The 19,590-nt window shown below is 37.8% G+C and overlaps 1 protein-coding gene across 1 annotated transcript in view; it reads right to left on the bottom strand.

Annotated features, from left to right (window-relative positions):
• The window catches only part of Prosalpha4 (proteasome alpha4 subunit), a 47,172-nt gene that overhangs the window by 15,404 nt on the left and 12,178 nt on the right, over nucleotides 1–19,590 (bottom strand). Inside the window, exon 2 of the mRNA XM_090383661.1 lies at nucleotides 10,326–10,452. Within this exon, the coding sequence (XP_090239787.1) occupies nucleotides 10,326–10,452 (127 nt within the window). The remainder of the gene's footprint in view (nucleotides 1–10,325; nucleotides 10,453–19,590) is intronic.

Below are 19,590 nucleotides of genomic sequence, written 5' to 3'. Positions count from 1 at the left end.
CTTCCCTAGCAACAACGGCCTGAAGTCGGCAATTAAATCTGCTGAAAGTCACCATAGCAAATTGTCTCGAAAGTAACTCCTCTTCTGAGCTTAACTGAAAAGTCAGCTGAAAGCAGCACATTCAAAGTTCACTACACTAAAATTTGTCATAGTTCAAATATGCTAAGCCCTACCCAGAAGAATGCCATGTGTGCCAGAAAAACCACGTATAGCCAGTGTCAAAAGCCTGCGTCTCTCGCTGTGCAGTATGTCAGCTGTTCACTTAGCCTAGGGGCTTGCTGCGTAAATAATCTCTCAAAATTGTCAACTTCTAAGCGAAGATCATACCTGTGCCAAGCTTGCAAAACACCTATACATAAGAAAGTACCACCAAATAAGGCCATATTGCTCCAGGGATATACGGCAGTCATTCCCCGACTTTTCCGCATCCTCCGTATTTGGTGGTCACAGGCTCGAACCCTGGTCTAATCAAGAAGCGTGTGCTATGCACTGCTGCTCCTGCCCACCTGGCTACGGAGGCGCTGATATTGCTTCTAACTGTGGAAATACTACTGTAAATGTAAATTTAAATGAATACAACCAAATAAATAACAGCAAGTCTAGACGGCCCAAGTGAAATATCAAATTCAGCTGCGAAACCAAAGAAAAAGCTGAGTACCAACAAGCAGATAATACTACGTTCCTCCGCCTAGACGACCAAAAACTAGAACTCGTCGCAAACAAAATAAAGCATCTAATAATCAACACTCTAGATAGTCAACTAATGTTTCTGGTCAAGGCTAAATTATTAACTCTCTCTGAAGATCACAACAATCAAGGTACGATGGCGAATACCCCCAGGGTCAATTCGCACACATCATATCCACCAAGCATGAGGTCACGTAATGGTCATGATACTAAACGCACCCAAGCCCATCAAAACATGACGAGTTGTGTTCAACCAGTTACAGAAGCTAGTGTTATCAACCATATAATTCCTTCACTAGAAATTTAAACTTCGAGTTTAAATTTAAACTAGAAATTTAAAACCCATGAGGATAAACTTAGCACAAGCAATTCATGTCATGGAATAGAGAAGTTAAGTCTCACACCTGAATCGAGTAATATCATTTTTCCGACATTAAATAACCCTAATGCGGTAGGTCCTAAGGCCAGATATCTCAACACAAACCAACTGAGTTTCAGAGAGACCACTTAACTCATATGGGAAAATGTATTGACAGATCCACAACAAATAATCCAGTGGCAAATTGCCTTAATGAAGACGTTACTGAGTGGCCATATCAAGAAGCTAATACTTCATATACCAGTCTGCCGGATTGCCTGCCAATCCAGAATGCTATACACTGTCTCAGTAGCCTTATGCCAAATAGACTGAATAACAAATCACGTGGGAACAGAAATGAAATTTTCTTCAAAAAATTTGTTCAAAGACCTCCCGTCCCTTCCTACTTATCTAGTCATAGCAGGTACAGCCGAAACAACTACATCTTGGCAGCCGGTACACAATACCCTACCAATAACAACTGCTGTAGATTGTCAGGTGCATCATTCCCCCCTCTCGAATAAAATCCATGATCACAAGACCCATCCAACAACCTAAAGCCATCTTTGTTTCCTGAGTCGACCCTCAGACTACTCCAGACCAAACTGTGTCTGAATGTCTATGACTCATGAATATAACTGTAAGAGACATCCTACTGAAGAGGGCAGCCACATATGCGACCTTCAAAATTGAGTGTGATGAAAAAGATAATAATGTTGCCGCCACTTCCTTCTGTGGGAGCTCTCATCAGGCCTTTTTATGACAACGGCCATCCGAGATTAAAACCACCTTGCTATGTATATCCCAGTAAGCCAACCACAAATGGCACCAGGGGTTTCCCCCATCTCCGCATAGTATATATTGTAGGTGTGAAACAGAACACTGTCAATGCCAGAGGTTTAAAGGTGTATGGATCTTGTATATGTGTAGTGTCGTGTACTGTTGTTCCTCTGGTCATTTGGCCACTGGGCCCCTAATGGGACCCAATGCTGCACACACTCCGCCCCGTGGAGCAGACCAGGTACACAACTATTATAGTTATTTACTCTGGCAGGTCCTGCCACCTAACTTCCTGAGATTTCAGTGGCTAGGATCTTAAAAATAAAATAAAATAAAAATAAATAAATAACAATACAAAAAAAAGAAAAACCCACTATAGATAGGGGTCAGCCAAAAGGAGTACTAGTTATGCAATTTGAAGTCATTGTTTTTGGGTGTAGGGCTCAAGCAATTTAACAATGATTCGAATGCTAGTAGTTGTAAGTTAGAGGGGGGAGACTGAAGGCTGGGGGGAAAGACAGAAATATGGAGTCCATAGAGAAGATGACCCCCAAATCAGTGGAGCAGGCCCGCCCCACCAGAGTGGAAAGAGGGGTGCTGAGGGGGGGAGGCCAGAGGTAACATCCCTCTCCCGCCCAGGGAGTGGAGGCAAAGGACCACGAAAGGGAGCGTGGCTAGAAATGCCTATTGGCAGCAACTGAGCTGTGCTGGTGGTTGCATCCCATCTGGGACAGCATGCCATCTAGGAACAGCCAACAGCATGGATGACCTTGTGGTCCATAAGGTTCCCATGACCATCCATCCATCTGGTGAAGCGGTTGGAACAGAACATGCAATTTCACTCAAACACAAAAAATCCCCCCCCCCATTTTTTCTTATATTTTATAGTTCTTTTTTTTTTTTTTTTTCCTTTGCATTTTATAGGTTTTTTTATTTTTTTCCCTCTTTCTTTCATTCATCCATAATTCTCATTCACACCAGGGAGGGGTGACTTATTAAACAAGCAAAACTGACACCAAGCTGTCAATCTCGCCTGTCCAATTATTGCCCACAAACTCACAAGTATGACGCCATAGGAAGGAAACCAGGCAATTGCAGAATATATGCACCAGTCAGTTACACAGGATAATGAACCTCTACTGGATCGCCAGTCAGATGTCAATCAAATTTCTACAATAGTCACTACCCGACACATGATACAAAGTAAGACTATACCCCGTAGAAGACCTACTAGGATACAGATAAAACCATTATCCATACATAGGGAAGATTTTTTATCAGAATGTTAGGAGCATACGAAACAAGTTGGACACATTGGAACAAATGCTCTTGTCACGGTCTGCTGGTGTCATCTGTCTCACCAAGACCTGGCTCCAGCCACATCAAGAGTCTCTAGTCGCTGCTGGATACAAGGCCTACTTCAAATCCAGATCTGTAACGAGGGGTGGAGGAGTAGCCCTGTTTGTATGTGACATAGCACTTCAAATCATCTTAGACAGCTGGAGTTTTGGAGTCCCCCACTTCATGGTAAAGTGTCAGCCCATACGTAATTGAACCACTCCAAGCAGTTTATAGCTCTATCCTTGCTTGCCGAGTTTTCCCTGAGAACTGGAATAAATATGCTGTAATTCCAATGCCGAAAATTACAAAGCCTAACCTCATGGAGCACTATAGGCCTATATCTACTGCATCTACCCTGCTAAAAGTACTGGAGAAAGCTCTACTGCCAAAGTTGTCGAATCAGACACTGGCTGGGCAGCCTCAACAAATTCATTATTCAATAACTACAAGATCAACAATTACTAACCTCCTCACTGTTCAAGCTGCGATACTAAATGATTCCCAAGCAAGAAAGGAAATTTCAATAATTTATGCCGATATAAAAGCAGCCTTTGATAGTCTAGATGTACATACCTTACTTCATCTGCTTACTTCAACACGCCTTCCAAATAAAAGGAAATTTGCTGAAGTTCCTACAGGCCCTACTTACTTGTCAGTCCATTTATTACCGTACAGATAGTCAGCTCCTCCAACGGCAATTCCATGCAGGAATTCCACAGGGTGGAGTCTTATCTGGACTCCTTTTTACCGCCATGATGATCCCGTTCTGCAAGGGTAGGGATGATGTATGCACTTATGCAGACGATATTAAAATCCTAACACCCATCCAACTGTCCATGACGAATAGTGCATTATGTGACCAGATTAATTATAAGCTTCTGAACTTATTTGTGTACTTAGATAAATTTGGCTTGGCCCTAAATCCGCAGAAGACTGTATTCATGGTGTACTCGCTCAAAATATCACCTATGCTCGTACACCTGAAACTTAATGGCAAACCTATCCCAGTTGTTGAGACGCACAGAGATCTGGGAGTAACATTTGATACTAAACTTACGTTCAAGTCTCATATTGACCTGATTATAAAGAAAATGAACTACTTACATTGGGCAACAAAACAGCACCTCTCGCACATGAAACAGACTGCAACAACCGCATATTTAAGAACCACAGTGTATTCGGCCATTTTGTATGGTGCCAAATTGTGGACGTCAGCCACTCCTACCCACATTAGGAGAACATATGCAAGTGAATTCTGGCTGCTGAAGTGGGCAAACCATAAGCACCATCTCCCTCAACAGTTAAGGACCACGCAGCTCTCTGAACAGCTTAAACTGCAGCATTTATCAGACATCATTGTCTGGAAACGATTAATAACCACAATCAAAATGATGACTGGCACAATATCATCACCATGCTTCTGGCAGCTTTGTGAGTAGCACATCGCGTCATCTGCATTAAGAGGCACCAACTCCTTGAGAATGAAGACCAACAGACTGAAGATGTCTGACAGGTTTATGCCCACCAGTGCGTTAGAATCAATTCAGTGCCTAACATATATCAGAATTGACCTACTAAGGCTCATAGAAGATCTGAAATATAGGAAACAAACCGCAGTGCGGTTCGCTGAGGCTACTGTTGCCTAGTAGTTGTGTGAATTTCTGTCAAGAATTGTGTGTACGCAATTGAATAGTTTATATCTCGCACAAGTTGATTCAGTGGATGTGATGTTAAGATGAACTTTTGTATTACAATTGCCAGGACTCTAGACAGAAATGTAGTGATGAGTAATGCAGTTTATATTTCATCTTTTTGTGTATATTTAACCTTTCTTGTATATTTCAGCCATTATTTTATTTACATTTTATGGTAATCCCCTCATTTTCTGCCGTGAAGGGAATTTGTCACTTACCACCTATATTTTATATTTGGTAGAACAAATAAAGATTTATTTATTAGAATATATAAAACTTTTTGAACCAAACCAATGACAATATGCACAAACAATACATGCAAATGTTTTGCCCATTAAAGCTGTTGAAAATATCAAATATGAGACAATGCCAAGAAATGGCTATTTTCTGAATTTGGTTTAGGAACTACCAGCATGTAATCAGGTGGCTCTGAAGGTGTGGGATTTCAAGGCAAGTGCATAAACACATGCACTGGTACCTTTTACTTATATTACTCTGTTACCTGGATGTGTGAAATACTATAAATGTCATTTTATAAACGAGTTGGCATTTCACATATAATGCATGTGAATCTAGTAATAAATATTTTTAATCTGAAAGATTTTTCAACATTTATAAATTTTTACTTTTTTTTATGAGTTACTTGTTACATTCCAACAGAAAAAAAACAAACACTGGGTCCAAACAACAATGCAATGTCAACCACTAAAAAATTAGACTTGCTAAACTGAGAGCAGCTATTCATGATAAATAACTAAGTGTTTTAAAAGGAGTACAATTTTTTAATAAGCTGCAGGAACATTTTAAGTCCATTTTAAGGTGCATGATTTTTCTGGCTACCTGAAAATGGAATGCAGTGTTCTCCCCAGAAAATTTTGCCAGCTGGGTGGCATTATGAAGTAGCCAGGTGGGGAAGTGTAATACTTTGCAACATAAAATTTTCTGTCATTTATAAATGTGACTTAGTGATCCAGAGCAAAAATGAATTGCATAATTCAACATTATATGCTCCTGTCACATTGACCTTGATCACATAGTATGTTTGAATTAATATTGATTGAGATCAGTGAGCAGTACCATACAGTACTGCGGGAATTGCTTAAATTTTAGCCGGGAGAGCAGTTAAATTCACTGGGCAGTTTTTTTTTTTATTTATTGTATGATGTGAGCAAACACGAAGGAACCAGTTTTCCCCCGCTTCCTTCGTGTATCATGGCCATGAGATCCAACCGGATAGTGCGGCACCATCCTGATATCCAAGTCCCAGGTGGGATTCGAACTCGTGACCTTTGGGTTGCCAGGCAGGCACTTTACCCACTAGGCTAGCCCGGTCGGCCACTGGGCAATGCGCCCATTCGATAGGTCCTGGGAAGAACACTGGAATGGTAACCCATTCCATGTCCAGCACTGTATTACCATACGAGTTTACTGGTATGACGAACCTCGACATTTGTCATGATAAGTTTCAAGTTATTATAAAGCTTTCATTCTAATTTGATGTATCCTCCCTGAAGCATGCATTTGATGCATGCTTCAGAAAGGATACATATATTTCTTATAGGCAGTCCTTTTGCATGACTTTATAATTCAGTAACAAGCCTTTAAGGGTTAACTATGAACAGTTTCATTACTCCTCTATACCTTTATAACTGGTTTCTTGTAGGCAATTTCTTGTTTTTGGCCTTGCTGAGGAACCCAACCTCCTTGGTGATTGGGGTTATTATTACTGTATTATGATACAAGCCCCCCACTTCCCCAACTTATGAAGCACTAGCTTTTAAGAAATGGAAGGGGAGAGGAATAATTACTGTAACCCATAATTATGTGTCACCCAATTTCATCCAGCCCTTATTTAAATTTACATAAGCTCTTTGGTTCCATGAGGCTGACTGACAGTTTGTTTCAACAGCTAATTACTGTTTGATTAAAAGTTTTTATACAGTAGAAGCTCATATAACTGGCAACTGGTACTCAGCCATTGCCAGATTTTTGAAAGTTAATAATATAGAGAACGGCTGACAGTAAACAACATAATTGCCAAAGCATCATGTAATGCTGTGATGCTTTGGCAAGGCCAGCTATATGATTATACAGTGAAGCAACACTCCCACTAAGACAAGGTGGTAGATGACTTTCATTAACCAGTGAAATACCATCACTTTGCTTATTGGAGGCTTGAAGTGGTGAAACCCATGTTTAGTCTCTAGAGCAAAGTTTCCGGCATCCCCTTCCCCCCATACTTCTCCTTCAACTCATGCACGGTACTAAGTACTATAGTTTTGATAACTTTCGTGTTTGGGGTTTTCATAAAAAAAAAAAAAAATCACTTTATCACTCACCTTGGTTTCATGAGCAAAATATTACTAAAGTATCAATAAATATATGAAAATATCAATAAAAACAGCCGAACTCTATTTCACAATAGCAATCTGTGGTCGTTCAGCATTAGCATTAGTAGTGGCAAATGATGCAAGAGCAAGCTTATGCAGCATCGGCAAAAAAAAAAAAAAAACTCCCCATTTCACCTATTCATTCCCTCCAATGCTTTGTCTAGTTCTTTGAATTTATTCTAACAGTATCCACTTCCATAACAACAGATGGAATTTTGTTCCAACAATCAACCGCCTGCTGACTAAAGGTAAACTAGCTAACATCCTCTCTGCAACTGTCCTTCCTCAATTTGAATTTGTGCCTCCTCATATGTGTAGTCTGAGCAAGAGGAAGAATCCCATCGGCATCGAGATTGCTCAATCCATTCAAGGCCTTAAACACTTCAATCAGATCACTTCGCAGGTGCCTACTCTCGACATGCCACAATTTGCCAAACTGAAGCCTTTCTTGTTAAGAGCATCCCTTTGTTCCCCTCACCAATCTCGTTGCCCTTCTCTGTACTCGTTCTAGCAGCTCTACATCCTTTCTAAAATGAAGCCTCCAGACCTATATGCAGTACTCAAGATGTGGCCTGACGACTACCTTATACAACGGGATAATCGGTTCCTTATCCCTGCTAGCAAAATTCCTATATATCATTGGCAAAACCCCACGAGCTGTCCTGGCAGCCTGTCTGCATTGCTCAGAGAACTTTATATCTGACTGCACAATTATCCCCAGGTCTTTTTCATTTTCCACTACCCTGAGTGTAGTACCACACAGTTGGTACATTACTCTGGGGTTACTGCTACCCATATGCCCATTTGTGGGTAGCAGTAACCCCAGATGTACCCATTTGTCAATGTTAAACTTCAACTGCCATTCCTCAGCCCATCTTTTCTAGATCCTGTTGCAGTATCTTGGATCCTTATGGCTGCTAATTGAGTGGCCAACAAGATTACAGTGTCTGTAAGGTGCCAGTTACACATATCTACCACAAGGATCTGGACTGCTAGGATTTTTCAAAAAAACTGAAATGGCTTCCCAACGCAGTGTATTACCTGATATCAATAAATTCATGCTATGTGGCTGAGCGATTCATTAATAACAATCAAACTGCATAACAGATCTCTCAACTGCTGTTCTTCATTACATCTCACAGATACTGTCATTCAAATTGTATGTCATAAATTTTAAAGCAAAAAAGGTATGAATTCAAGATGCAATGCTTGGGAAGCTTTTATGTAGCAGCAGCTTTGGCAGGTATGAAAAGGTTTCACCCAAGTTGCTATAATTTCAAAAATTGCAATCAAAAAGATACACATAATGAAGTTGCCAAAATGATTTTTAGCATCGCATTTTGTGTTCAGAATGATTATATGAACCATCCAAACAATTATAGTATGAGACTGATGACAGACACTGCATTGGAAAATTCCCAGTCTTTTATAATTTACATCAGATGAAGAAACAATACTCAATGATGTGCATTTTTATTTTTTTTATGTAAAATTTTCAAAAAGCCCTCCATTTATGAGGTTTCATACTATAATATAAAACTTCTTTTAGCTAAACATACACCACGTGGAGGATTGTGTTGTGAATGATTTGTGCATTTCAATCATGTATAAACACAGAATGGAAAGTGAAAGATGCTGTTTTTTTTTTTTTTTTTGGTAGTTGTTGGCGCATTGGCTTCTGTGGCCATAATGCACCTCCCAAGGTTTTTGCAGTACTTTGATCCAAGCCCGAGGCGGGATTCAAACCCGCGACCTTTGGGTTGCTAGGCAGGTACTTGACCCACCCGGCTAAAAGATGCTGTGGATAAGGATAATATACTGGTGGTGTTAGGAGTTACAATGCCTCTCATGTTACCAGAATCAAAGTAATGCAGCAGCAGAGATTTGGGATTACAGGTATTAGGGATATTAATATTATGGCCCTCAATAAGTTAAATCAAGCTTAACTGATTTAATATGCACAGTTCTTATCTTTGTAACTTTGCTAACCAAATTACATAGGATAAATAGAAACCTCAATAAATTCTTAATGTAGTGAATACTTCAAAGGCAAGACAAGAATAACATACAAATGTAACCATGCAAAGACAATAAACAAAAGTAAAAGAGTATGGCAGATATAAAGATAACCAACAGCTATGTGGAGGTGGGGGGAAGTTCCTAAATGAAAATAAAACTTTTCAATACTGGTATTTGTTGGGAAATCTAAGTATTGGTCAGCTTTTAATGATGAGTTTGAGGGTTTCACAATTAATAAATGAATTAATGTTTAAAAATATCCAAATTTTTAAAAAGGAGTGAGTTCTAAATATCCAATCTCTACCCTCATGGATAGGGGTAATTCTGATGGCAGCTCAACCATGCAACATGTGTGCTAAGAGAGACACTAACTGAGCATATTAGCCAAGCTAAAGCAATCAATGTTCAGATGTCCAGTGACACACATTTCCAAGAGTAGGTAACCATTACCATTTGAGAATGGTAGTGGGTCTTCAGAGTTCAGAGCACTGACCTCAATCGTGTGATCAACACCAAACATCTTTCCCATGAAATATATATTTAAATAATAAATTTATTAACTATATAATATTAGTGTAGATACACCATAGTTTACCCATAAATTTGAACTACATATGTAGCATATCTCATATTGTGAGTGCCTTCACAACAAGATAGCTGCTATTGCACTACTTCAAATAAATAACGCTTCTCTAGTAGAAACGACTACTGTTATTCATTTTCAGAGGATACCACCACACAGACGATCGTTTCAAAGCTAGTGGGCTTCATCATCAGTGGGCGGGCAGGTACCCTGGTAATGCAACATGCCATCACAGTTGCAAAGTTATTTCCACAATATGAGAGATGCCAAATGGTGTTGGTGATAATGTATTAGAAGACGAAATGCACAAGGCATAATTCCTTATGGGTTTAGGTAATTAACTATACAATCTATAACTATATATACAATATAATATCTACACCAATATTATATAGTTAATTACCTAAACCCATAAGGAATTATGCCTTGTGCATTTCGTATTCTAATAATAAATTTATAAATAAATTAATTACCCGCAAAGGCCATTACTACATGATCATCCAGCAAGCAAATTTTTCTAACTGTTCTTTCTTCTTGTAACTTAGCTACAGATTTCTTTTCAACAGCTAACACCACAATGTTTTGACCTCTCACCCCTACCTGAAAGAGAGAGAGAGAGAGAAAAAAAAAATATATATATATTAAACTGTTTCAGTATAAAAACAAAAGAGATGCATGTCAAGAAAATAAGTTAAATGACTAATCTGATTAATTGATATGATTAAAAAAGCTTCAAGAAATGCACCATTTTGAAATCATTTAGATTGAAGAAGTTACCAGGCTAAGATTAATGGTATCTAGCAGAATATATGGCTGGATTATGTGTTCAATGTTCAGAAACTTGCCAATACATTAAAACTTTTATTGATCATGGATTGCCTTAGGGTAACATGGTGGAGATGTTGAGCTGACAAATGAGAATCTGAATAAGCTGTAACAACAAAGAGTAAGAGTGCAGTAGGAAAAGAAAATGCAGCCAGCACCAAAAATAAAACAGCTCATGACATAAAGGATGAATGTGACCAACAGAAAAGGGCATGAAATTCATAAAAGGAGTGATGTAGGCAATTTTTTGCATAGCTATAATGAACTGTATCAAATCAAAAGGAGCAAAATTCTGTCAAAGGTCTACTCTTAGCATCTTAAAATGTGAATAATTTTACTGTATACCTAATATGGCACATAAACAATAATAAATATTTACGTATATGATAATATACGATAAAAGGCAATAAAAATACACGTGTATTTTTATTGCCTTTTCTGTTTTAATAATGGTGTTCTTAATTTCTGTTTTTACTGAGTAGTTGAGTGAAGCTTAAATTAAGTAGGTGAGTTCAAAAAGTTGACGTAGTAATAGTGGCATGTGATGCAAGAAAGCAAGTGCATGAGCTTATGCAGCATCAGCCAAAAAAAAAAAAAAAAACATACCATTCCCTCCAAATGCCTGTCCAGTTCCTCCTTAAATTTATTTAACCTCTCAACTTCCACGACAGATGGAAGTTTGTTCCAGCAATTAACCACCCACTGGCTAAAGGTAAATTTTCGCACATCTATTCTACATGTCTTTTCTTAATTTGAATTTATGCCCCCTTAGGTTCGTAATCTGAACAAGTTGAAGGATCCCATCAGAATTCAGTGTGCTCAACCCATTCAAGGCCATATACACCTCAATCAGATCATCGCGCAGGTGCCTAGTCTCCGGCCACTGCAATTTGCAGAACTTCAGCCTCTCTTAGTAAGAGGATCCCTTCATTCCCCTCACAAATCTTGTTGCACTTTCACGTACACGCTCAAGCAAATCTACATCCTTCCTAAAATGAGGCCTCCAGACCTGTACGCAGTACTCAAGGCACGGCCTGACCATTGTCTTATACAGAGGGACAATCACCTCCTTCTCCCTGCTAGCAAAATTCCTATATATTATTGACAAAACCTCATGACCTGCCCTGGCAGCCTGTCTGCATTGCTCAGAAAACTTCATATCTGACTGCACAATTACTCCCAGGTCTTTTTCATTTTTTGCCACTTTAAGTGTAGTACCACACAGTTGGTACGTTTCTCTGGGGTTACTTCTACCCATATGCAGTACTTTGCATTTGTCAAGGTTAAACTTCAGTTGCCAGTTCTTAGCCCATCTGCCCAAATTATCTAGATTCTGTTGCAAAAGCACACTGCGATTACAAACCTTAATAACTCCTCATGTGTGAATGCAGATGCAAAATACTCATTCAAAATCATCTGCAAACTTCGAACACCAAGCCTGATATACCTTCATCAATATCACTGAAAAATATACAAAACAACAGAGGACCCAACACCGAACCCTGTGGGACTCCACTAATAACATTAGTCCACGAAGAGCAGCACCCATTAATTACCACCCTCTGTCTTCTCCCACTCAACCATCCTTTTATCCATTGTAGCAACTTACCCTTAATACCATTCTGCTCCAATTTGTACAATAGTCTTCCATGCGCAACAGTGTCAAAAGCTTTCCTGAAATCAAAATATATGATATCAAAATTGTTTTTGCATCCAGTTCCTTTGTAACCACATCATAATATCCTATCAAATTTGTCAGACAAGACTTTCCCTTAACCAACCCATGCTGTGTCTGAATTATTGCTGCAGTCTTGTCTAGATGATCCTGCAAGGCTTCTTTAACCAAAGACTCCATCATTTTACCCAGAACAGAAGTTAAACTAACTGGTCTGTAATTACTCGTGCCACCCTTCGATCCCCCTTTGTGAATTGAGGATACATTTGCACATCTCCAGTCCTTGGGGACCTCCCCTGAATCCAGGGATGCTCTCATAATTATGGCTAAGGGTTTGCTTACTTCCTTTGCCGCCTCTTTTAATATAACTGGATAGATCCCATCCACCCCAGGTGCCTTTCTTATGTTTAACTTCAACAATTTCTCCTCCACTTTGCTCTCAGTTATTACAAAATCATTAAGCACCCTGCTACACTTTGATAACCTTCTGCCATTTTCAAACCTTAATAACTCCTTATGTGTGAATGAAGATGCAAAATACTCATTCAAAATACATTTTATAACATATAAAAGTACATATGCTTGTTAGTTTTGGTATACATCATCATCCCAGGAACATATCCCTGATGCAAAATTGGAGACTTCCTGCAGCAGACTAACATGAATGTTTTTTTTTTTTTTGGAAACCTCATGGTTGTTATTTTACTGCCACTCTTGAAATCTGAAATAATGGGGTTTCCCAAGGAAATTGTTGTGCATCAGGAATGCTGAATTCTTTACGAATTTATTATGAAAGTTGAATTCTTTATTGAGATGTCTTGTATGAAAACAGGTGCAGAGTTTTCTTAGAATGAAGTTGCATAAGACTGCAATTCTTGTACCTTCAGTATGAACTGAACTGAATCGGTTTCCTGAACAAGAATATAATAATACTGTTGTCCATTTGAGAAAAAAAAGGTAATACAGAACTGGCAGTTGGTTATTTGTTTCTAATTTCAAGTCAAATGAAATTCTGAGGACAACAACAGGGTTGTTGTCCTCAACTTCAACTCTGAAATACTTCAGAGTTGAAGAAATGGAGGAATGTCTGCAATTGCTTTAATCCACAGTTCCATATCAAAAATATATTACAACATATCAGATACAGGCTATTGGTTTTAGATGTAAGCTTTCTTCCAGCTAATAAAAAATAGTTTACCAATTAATTAACATGCCATATGAAATGAGAAAATCATGTATTGTTGTTATGAATGCAATAAACTACATTGCAAGTTATTTACTTTACTTTCTATAATTGATTTTAATGAATTATGCAGGCATTGGCTACTAAAATTTTTTATATTCTGTAATTTATTTTCATTAGTTAAAAAAAAGGTACCCTACAATTATATACTGTATTAATTAGTAAAAATGAAACACCAAATGCAGCATTAATATATGTAAAACACTCAAAATAATTTCTCCTACTTACAAAAAACATTAAAATTAAAGAATCAATCTTTATTTAAAAGAATCCAATGAACAATCATTTCTGTACATCAGTTGTTTTTTGATTTAGAAGCTTTACATTTAAGCACATTTTCAGTTTAATGTGGTTCAACAACACACCACTTCTCAGTTACTTTAATGAGTCAGCAACAAAGTACATGGCAGAAATCACATTAAGAGAATATGAAGGATGCATTTTATTGATCACAGCAGTTCTGTACTATAACTTCTATGCAAGCAATTTATATTAATATATAAAAACTTTTGATATTACTTGACACATTTTACAACATGTCTATATCATTTGGGAGTTTGATTTTGCACATCAGCTTGGCCCTTACATGCAAAAAATTTAACTCTCCATTTTTTTGTAAAATCTACTCTAAAAGTTTGTTCATAGATTTTCAATTTCCAATTCAATAATTCAAAACTTAATATTTTTAAATAATTTTTTTTTAATGTGGACACCATCTAGTATATTTTATACATAGGCAAACCACCAATCATGTAGCAGGATTAGCTTCACCGCACGAGGCAGGGAAACTAGTCCTGATGAGTGGTGAGGCATCACTATGGAAATGTAGTGAAACCAGTGTGCAGAAACAAATGGGTGCCAGTGACTCTACTACTTTTAGCAACACATTTCCAAGTTATGAGAAAATCAGTGTTACATGAGCAGGAGCACCCTTGTATAAAGTATGCCCAAAATGAAATTAAGCCTGATATTTTATTTTTTTATGACCAAACTACTTCAACATAATTAATGATGCAGACCAAAAAACACAACAGTTCGATAATAACAAAACTGATGCCTGTTGTAATCTTGTTGTTCTTGATCCAATCAGGGATGACTTAAGTTTAACTATCTGTGAAGTTGTTAGTTTCTTATGGGACATGTCAATCAAAACATGATTTGGGAATGTAAAGCATTTTAGCCAGGTTCATCCTCACTGATGATCAGAAAGAGAGCAGCAAGATCTCACATATCAGGAACTTCATCAAAATGCTGCTGACCCACACTTACTTTCTTCCATCATCACTAGTGATAGATCATGGATGTGGCTATGACCTGGAAACAAAGGCCCAGTCCTCTCAATGGAAGACTATCTCCTTCAAGAATCAAAAAGCAATATAATTTTCGTCAATGTGAAGTTTATGCCTACTGTATTTTTTGACAAACAGGGCACTGTTCATTATAAATCTGTCTGACATGGTCAAGCAGTGAACAAGAGGAATACTAGAAAACAGTTATGACAATTACATGATACTGTTTGCAGAAAATGGCCAGAAAAGTGGGCTTTGGAGAATCAGAGCTTGAATCATGACAACAGCCCTGAATAATCAGTGCTTTCCATTCAAGAATTTATTATGAAACACTCCATTACTTCTCCCCAATCCACCATAATTACCAGATTTAGTTCCCAGTTATTCCCCCCCCCACAAGCTTAAAGTCCCCTTAAAAGGTCACAGATTTTAACTGGTTTGTTTGTTTGTTTTTTTGGAGCATTAGCAACTAAGGCCATATTGCTTCGGGGATATGCGGTGGTCATTCCCTGACCTTTCCACATCCTCCATATTTGGTGGTCACGGGCTCGAACCCCGGTCTAATCAAGAAGCGTGTGGTACGCACTGCCGCTCCTGCCCACCTGGCTACGGAGGCGCCCAGATTTGTAACAACTGAGGAAATTATTCACAATACAACACAAGAACTTGCAGCAGATGCATATAAATTATCAGGCGACACAGAAGCCTATGGCAGATATAAGCTAGTCTGTAATCAAGTCACAAAAGAGGTTAGGCAGGTGAAGGCAGATTACGAGAAATCTTTGGCAAAGGATGCTAAGAAAAACAGCTGGAATTTCTTTACTTATATAAACTCTAAAAGGAGGAGGATGAATCTGATTGGTCCACTTGATATCGATGGTTTGACTGTTGATGATTCTGCTCAGATAGCAAACAAACTGAATGGGTATTTTGCATCTACATTCACACATGAGGAGTTATTAAGGTTAGAAAATGCCAGAAGGTTATCAAATTGTAGCAGGGTGCTTAATGATTTTGTAATAACTGAGAACAAAGTAGAGGAGAAATTGTTGAAGTTAAACATAAGAAAGGCACCTGGGGTGGATGGGATCTATCCAGTTATATTAAAAGAGGCGGCAAAGGAAGTAAGCAAACTCTTAGCCATAATTATGAGAGCATCCCTGGATTCAGGGGAGGTCCCCAAGGACTGGAGATGTGCAAATGTATCCTCAATTCACAAAGGGGGGATCGAAGGGTGGCACGAGTAATTACAGACCAGTTAGTTTAACTTCTGTTCTGGGTAAAATGATGGAGTCTTTGGTTAAAGAAGCCTTGCAGGATCATCTATACAAGACTGCAGCAATAATTCAGACACAGCATGGGTTTGTTAAGGTAAAGTCTCGTCTGACAAATTTGATTGGATATTATGATGTGGTTACAAAGGAACTGGATGCAAAAAATAATTTTGATATCATATACTTGGATTTCAGGAAAGCTTTTGACACTGCTGTGCATGGAAGACTACTGTACAAATTGGAGCAGAATGGTATTAAGGGTAAGTTGCTACAATGGATAAAAGGATCGTTGAGTGGGAGAAGACAGAGGATAGTAATCAATGGGTGCTGCTCTTGGTGGACTAATGTTAGTAGTGGAGTTCCACAGGGTTTGGTGTTGGGTCCACTGTTGTTTTGTATATTTATCAATGATATTGATGAAGGTATATCAGGCTTGTTAATGACAGTAATGGCAGTGTGCTACTGCAACAGGATCTAGAAAATTTGGGCAGATGGGCTGAGAAGTGGCAACTGAAATTTAACCTTGACAAATGCAAAGTACTGCATATGGGTAGAAGTAACCCCAGAGAAATGTAAAAAAGACCTGGGAGTCTAGTCAGATATGAAGCTTTCTGAGCAATGCAGACAAGTTGCCAGGGCAGGTCATGAGGTTTTGTCAATGATATATAGGAATTTTGCTAGAAGGGAAAAGGAGGTGATTGTCCCTCTGTATAAGGCAATGGTCAGGCCATGCCTTGAGTATTGCATACAGGTCTGGAGGCCTCATTTTAGGAAGGATATAGATTTGCTTGAGCATGTACAGAGAAGGGCAACAAGATTGGTGAGGGGAATGAAGGGATCCTCTTACCAAGAGAGGCTTAAGTTCTGCAAATTGCAGCGGCTGGAGACAAGGCAGCTGCGAGGTGATCTGATTGTGGTGTATAAGGCCTTGAATGGGTTAAACACGCTGAATTCTGATGGGATTCTTCTACTTGTTCAGATTATGAACCTAAAGGGGCATAAATTCAAATTGAGGAAAGACAGATGTAGAACAGATGTGCAGAAATTTTCCTTTAGCCAGCGGGTGGTTAATTGCTGGAACAAACTTCCATCTGTTGTTGTGGAAGTTGACAGGTTAAATAAATTTAAGGAGGAACTGGACAAACATTTAGAGGGAATTTTTTTGTAAACATTTTTTTTTTTTGTCTGATGCTGCATAAGCTTATACACTTGCTTTCTTGCATCACATGCCACTACTACTACTACTATTAGTAATTCCAAAAGAAGATTTCAGAAGCTGCAAAAGTGCTGGACTGTCTATACAATGCCAAGGAGACTATTTAAAAGGTAAGCGTCATCATTTCCCGCCAGTTCAGTCCTCTGAACTTTGATCGTACTTTATATATGGTATTATTGCTCAGTTTCATAACCTATTATCGGACAGTGTACACTGAAAATGATTTTTTTTATTAATATTAACTTAGAAAGTGGATGTTCTCCAGTGGCAAAAGAGTTAAAAGGATTTGCAAAAAAATGACTACATTTAGAAAAAATGAAGTGCATAATTCAAAGTTGCATTAACTGATGTCAACTAATGTTAAAAGAAAGAAAACCAGTTACTGCAGTTATATGTTTTAATATAACTGAAGTAACTAGTTTTCTTCCTTCCTTTTATTTGTTTACATTAAGGAATCTCTTATTAATAAAACTGCACAATAGGTAACAGCAATAATAAGCAAATGCTTTTATAAAAGAGCTTTTAGAATTTAAAATTGAGAATAAATAATAACTTTATTTACTAATCCCACCTCAACCATCAAATCAAATACACCCCAGAATTTGTTTAATCTGGCCATACATTCTCATATTCAACTCTACAATGGCTTTTAGCAGTTTTTAGCAAATTTGCAAACAAGTTGATAACAATTGTTGGCACTGCACCAGAATTAAGAACTTGCCATTAGGAAACATTAACTATTCCTAAACATGCAACACTATGTGTAGGAACAGTTAATCATTGAAATTAAATTGTACTTGTTGTTTCTTCTTTATTGAGATTGTCATCCAAGGTTTATTGCAACAGTACATGCAATGATATGGTGATTGCTAGAAATTATATCTAGTCTGGAGATGATCTGATTGATGTGTAAAAGGCCTTGAATGGTTTGAGCATGCTCAATGCTGATGGGATTCTTCCTCTTGCCCAGATTAATCACCTGAGGGGACATAAATTCAAATTGAGGAAAGCTGTAGAATAGATGTGAAGACAGTTGTAGAATATATGTGTGGAAATTTGCCTTTAGCCAGTGGGTGGTTGATTTCTGGAACAAACTTCTATCTGTTGAAGTTGATAGCTTAAATAAATTCAAGACAGAACTAGACAAACATGTGGAGCGAATGGATGGGTGAAATGGGAAGGTTTTTTTTTTTTTTTTTTCTTTGGCTGATGCTGTGTAAGCTTGCTTTTTTGCATCATATGCCTCTACTAATGCTAATCTTTGCTGCAAATTACATTTCTGCAGGTATATTGAGTGGAAGTCACATGACTGCCACTTAATATAAGCATACTGAAACCAATAAATTGCCATTAACACCATGATGGCATGGCATCCCTCAGAATAGGATGCCTATATAGCGTGCATAAATTTCAACCTCCTTGGTGGCCCTGACTAATTTTCATGCATCTATCACACAAACCCTTTTCCCATTTCAATTTGTTCTCATGTGTATGTCATCTGAGAAAGAGTGAGGAAACCACCAACATTTAGTTTACAAAATCTATTTAAAGCCTTATATAATTAAAGGAGATTGTAAATAAAACCATGCATAAAATACAAAATCTTGTGTATTTGTTTTGATACTTGTCAGTTCTTAGGCAAGAGAAACTTGCCTAAGAACTGGCAAGATTCTCTTGCCAGTTCTTAGGCATTAACCCTACAATCAGTTAATGCCACAGAATATAAAATTTTAATTTACACAAGATTCAGCTTCTATAGAAATTATATCTAATTATAATCAAAGTTTAAACTCTTAAGATGATTATGACATTTATACTTTGATTATAATTAGATAAAATTTGTCTAGAACCTGAATCTCAAGTCTCACAAAATGAATGCAGTTGTAATCTACATTTATGCATGATTATATCATAACCTTCTTTAATTTATATTTATTTCTTTTCTTTAAATTACAGTTCTCTTTATAATAAGTCTACTGACTAGTTTCTGTAAGGTGCCAAGGCGATATATGTACATTTGCGTGTTCCAATAAACTAAACTTAATTTACCAAAAATTATGTGCATATAAAGTGTATTTCATTTCCACAATATTTATGTATATAATACCTGCAACCATGCTACCTCAGTTTGAATTTATGTCCCTTCATGTGCATATAGTTTGAGCAAGAGGAAGGATTCCATCAGCATTGCAGTTTGCAGAACTGAAGGCCTTTCT

This window comes from Mastigoproctus giganteus, chromosome 10 (assembly GCF_048544385.1).
Source record: "Mastigoproctus giganteus isolate SK-2022 chromosome 10, ASM4854438v1, whole genome shotgun sequence".
Classification (NCBI taxonomy): domain Eukaryota; kingdom Metazoa; phylum Arthropoda; class Arachnida; order Uropygi; family Thelyphonidae; genus Mastigoproctus; species Mastigoproctus giganteus.
The sequence above is the reverse complement of the archived record's forward strand: the minus strand, read 5'-3'. Positions and strand labels throughout refer to the sequence as shown.